The sequence below is a fragment of the Hyla sarda genome, chromosome 3 (genome assembly GCF_029499605.1).
Source record: "Hyla sarda isolate aHylSar1 chromosome 3, aHylSar1.hap1, whole genome shotgun sequence".
NCBI lineage: Eukaryota > Metazoa > Chordata > Amphibia > Anura > Hylidae > Hyla > Hyla sarda.
Genome location: NC_079191.1, coordinates 369,488,083 through 369,491,755, shown reverse-complemented (window position 1 = coordinate 369,491,755; position 3,673 = coordinate 369,488,083). Strand labels below are relative to the sequence as shown.

The 3,673-nt window shown below is 42.5% G+C and overlaps 1 protein-coding gene across 1 annotated transcript; it reads right to left on the bottom strand.

Annotated features, from left to right (window-relative positions):
* Nucleotides 1–788: 788 nt before the first annotated feature.
* On the bottom strand, nucleotides 789–2,528 carry LOC130361070 (piggyBac transposable element-derived protein 4-like). Its single transcript, XM_056563633.1, has one exon. The coding sequence runs from the start codon at nucleotides 2,526–2,528 to the stop codon at nucleotides 789–791; it is 1,740 nt and encodes a 579-aa protein (XP_056419608.1).
* Nucleotides 2,529–3,673: the final 1,145 nt, after the last annotated feature.

Genomic DNA, 3,673 nt, shown 5'->3' with positions numbered 1-3,673 from the left:
AGATGAGGTTACAAATTTTCAGGGACATTTTCTCCTATTACCCCTTGTAAAATGAAAAATTTGGGGAAAAACCAGCAATTTAGTGAAAAAAATTTTAATAAATTTACACCTTCAACTTTAATGAAAAGTTGTCAAATACCTGTGGGGTGTTAAGGCTCACTGGACCCTTGTTACTTTACTTGAGGGGTTTAATTTGCAAAATAGTTTGCCATGTGGGGTTTTTATTTGCTGTTCTGGCACCATAGGGGCTTCCTAAATATAACATGCTCCCCAAAAACCATTTCGGAAAAACTCACTCTCCAAAATCCCATTGTCACTCCTTCCCTTCTGAGCCCTCTAGTGCACCCACAGAGCACTTGACATACACATATGAGATGTTTCCTTACTCGAGAGAAATTGGGTCACAGATTTTAGGGTGATTTCTCTCATTTTACCCCTTGTAAAAATTCATAAACTGGGTCTACAAAAACATGTGTAAAAAATGTGAGTGTAAAAAAGATTTTTAATTTTCTCCTTCACTTTGCTGCTATTCCTGTGAAACACCTAAAGGCTTAACCTCCCTGGCGGTATGATTATGTCAGGAATTTTGTACCAAAAGCGGTACCATTTTTTTGCATGGAAATTTGGTGTTATGTATTGTAGGCCAGTAATTACTTACTTAAACCTGACCAAAAGTACTCTCAGATGTGATAAAGTTCGAAACATAAAATTATGAATTATAATCTAATAAATAATATAATTTTATTCAATAATGTAATAAATAATGAAATTTGGCAAACAAAGAAAATTCAGTAAACATCCTGGGTGTGGTAAATTTTGAAACATGGGACTGCACATAGACCAACATCACAATCAGGGCAATGGAACCTGGTTTCCTTTCGGATTTTTTTTCCATATTCATCTCGCTTTGAGCAGCAAACTATGCACATCCTTGTAGGTGCTGCCTTTTTTGCGGTTGGCGGGATGTAATCCATAAAGTGACGACCAGTCAGGCGTTCTGGGTTGACAACGTCAACAGCACGACGTCCAGATCTGTTCACGGCCACTGATGGCGTTTGGTAGTTCACAAAAATCCGCTCCGCCACCTTCCAGATAAAGTCAGAATGAACAAGAGGCTTGTCACTCTTTCCTCTGTGCAGTATATAGGCATTCCAGAGGCATTGTTCCAGGAGATGCCTGAAGATTTTTTTGTAATATTTTTTTTGTTGTTTCCGCATAGCCGGATAAAATGTCATCGCCTGATCGGCTCTATCGACTCCTCCCATGGTGTTGTTGTAGTCAATCACAAGTTGTGGCTTCATGACATCTTTCCCACCTCTTGTGTGGACCATGGCAGTGGAGGTGTTATGCACTGTACTCATTAGGCACACATCTTTTTTGTCACGCCAACGCATTGCCATCATCTTTCCTTTCTGCCAGGCAACCATTTCTCCTGTTTTCAGTTTTTTCTTGGCAAACATAGATGGCAGGTCACGTCGGTTGGCCCTAACGGTTCCATATCCATCAGTCTTGTGTTTTAGCAGAAACTCGTACAGCTCAGGCGATGTGTAAAAGTTGTCCGTTGTCACACAATACCCCTGATTCAGCAATGGCTCAAGCAGTGTAAGGACTGATGACGTTGCCATCCCATAGCCGCTGTACCTGGGGTTGAATTGTGTTCCTTTACCGGTGTATATGACGGAATTCCATATATAGCCAGTGGCAGACTCGCAGAGCATATAGGATTTTATTCCAAACCGTGCTCTCTTGGATGCGATGTATTGAATCCAGCTGAGGCGTCCCTTGTAAGCCATCAGACTTTCATCAATGCTGATGTCTCTATCTGGCACATAGGCCTGCTGGAAATTTTTTAGGATCATTTGGTATACTTCCCAGATCTTCTTGAGTTTTGGCGCTGGATGTGTGGCTTCATCAAATTCCTCGTTGTTGGTGAAGTGCAAATTCTTCATTATGAGGGAAAATCGGTACTCGGACATGATGGTGCCAAAAAATGGGGTTGCCAGCAATTTATTGGTAGTCCAGTACCATTTCTGCAGGGGTTTCCCCACCACCCCCTGAAGAAGTATTAGCCCCAGAAACTTCCAGATGTCCTCTTTAGTCACCGGTTCCCATTTTCTATTCCTGGAAAACTTGCTATGCAGAGTAGCGGATTGCTGCTCGTTGTAGCGATTTGTCTCCGTGACAATCTTTTCAATGACGTCATCTGTGAGAAATAATTTTAGGTACGCCAAAGGATCATTGTGCTCAACGTCTACCTTCATCCCAGGTGATCCAGTAAACGGAAATCTTGGCGGCGGTACCTCATCCATACCGAAATCAATAGGGCACCAAGTGCGCACATCACTGAGCTCGGGTGCAGAATCGTCGCTGTCGCCACTTCTCTGGTCGGTGTCAGAGTCGGATGACGAATCTTGCCACGAATCGCTATCGCTGGCGCTCAATTCTGCGAGGGGCTCTGTGTCGCTGCCGCTGTCACTCATCTGATCCAAACCCGCTTTGGAGATGCTAAAGTGACGCTTTGATGCCATGGTAAAAAAAAAATTTATTGGCAGAAATTACAGCAAAAAGGGCAGGCAGGGCAGTGTAGGATGATCTGAGGTGATACTGTTTCAAATTTGAGGTGATACAATGTAATCTGACAGGATTTCACTGTATCACCTAACTTTATGTGTGTGTGTCACTTTTATGCTTGAAACATTTGAATTACCCGCCCAGTTCCGCCCCCATGAGCCTCTGCGGCTCACAGAGACGGAACCAGGAAGTCAGACGGAGGCATCCGCCCAGGCTCTCACCGGCAATCACAGCGGGGACATCGCTGGATCGCAAGGAGAAGGTAAGGAGACTCCGCTGCCAGCTCCGATATCTACCCCGAGCGTGACTCGGGGTTACCGCTTCTGGTAGCGAAAATTAACCCCGAGTCACGCTCGGGAATACCGCTAGCCTGGTTAACAAACTTCCTAAATGTCATTTTGAATAAATACTTTGAGGGGTCAGTTTTTATAATGGGGTAATTTATGGGGCTTTTCTAATAGGAAGGCCCCTCAAATCCACTTCAAAACTGAACTGGTCCCTGAAAAATTCAGATTTTGAAAATGTTGTGAAAAATTGGAAAATTGTTGCTGAATTTGAAGCCCTGTGATGTCTTCCAAAAGTAAAAGCATGACAACTTTATAATACCAACATAAAGTAGACATATTGTATATGTGAATCAACATATAATTTATTTGGGATGTCCATTTTCCTTACAAGCAGAGATTTTCTAAGTTAAAAAAATGCAACATTTTCAAATTTTTCATCAAATTTTGGAATTTTTCACTAATAAATAAGTATCGACAAAAATGTTACCACTATCATAAAGTAGAATATGTCACGAAAAAACAAACACGCAATCACAATTAAAAGTAAAAGCATCCCAGAGTTATTAATGCTTAAAGTGACAGTGGTCAGATTTGCAAAAAAGGGCTGCGTCCTTAAGGTGAAAATGAGCTGCGTCCATAAGGGGTTAAGAAGTTTATCTCTAGAGATGAGCAAAGTTATAGTGATTCGATTCGTTACGAACTTCTCGGCTCGGCAGTTGCTGACTTTAGCCTGCATACATTAGTTCAGCTTTCAGGTGCTCCGGTGGGCTGCAAAAGGTGGATACGGTCCTAGGAGAGAGTCTCCAGCCCACCGG

What these genes read in the sequence shown, in the direction of transcription:
- LOC130361070 (XM_056563633.1), bottom strand. Translation starts at nt 2,528, where the DNA reads ATGGCATCAAAGCGTCACTTTAGCATCTCCAAAGCGGGTTTGGATCAG.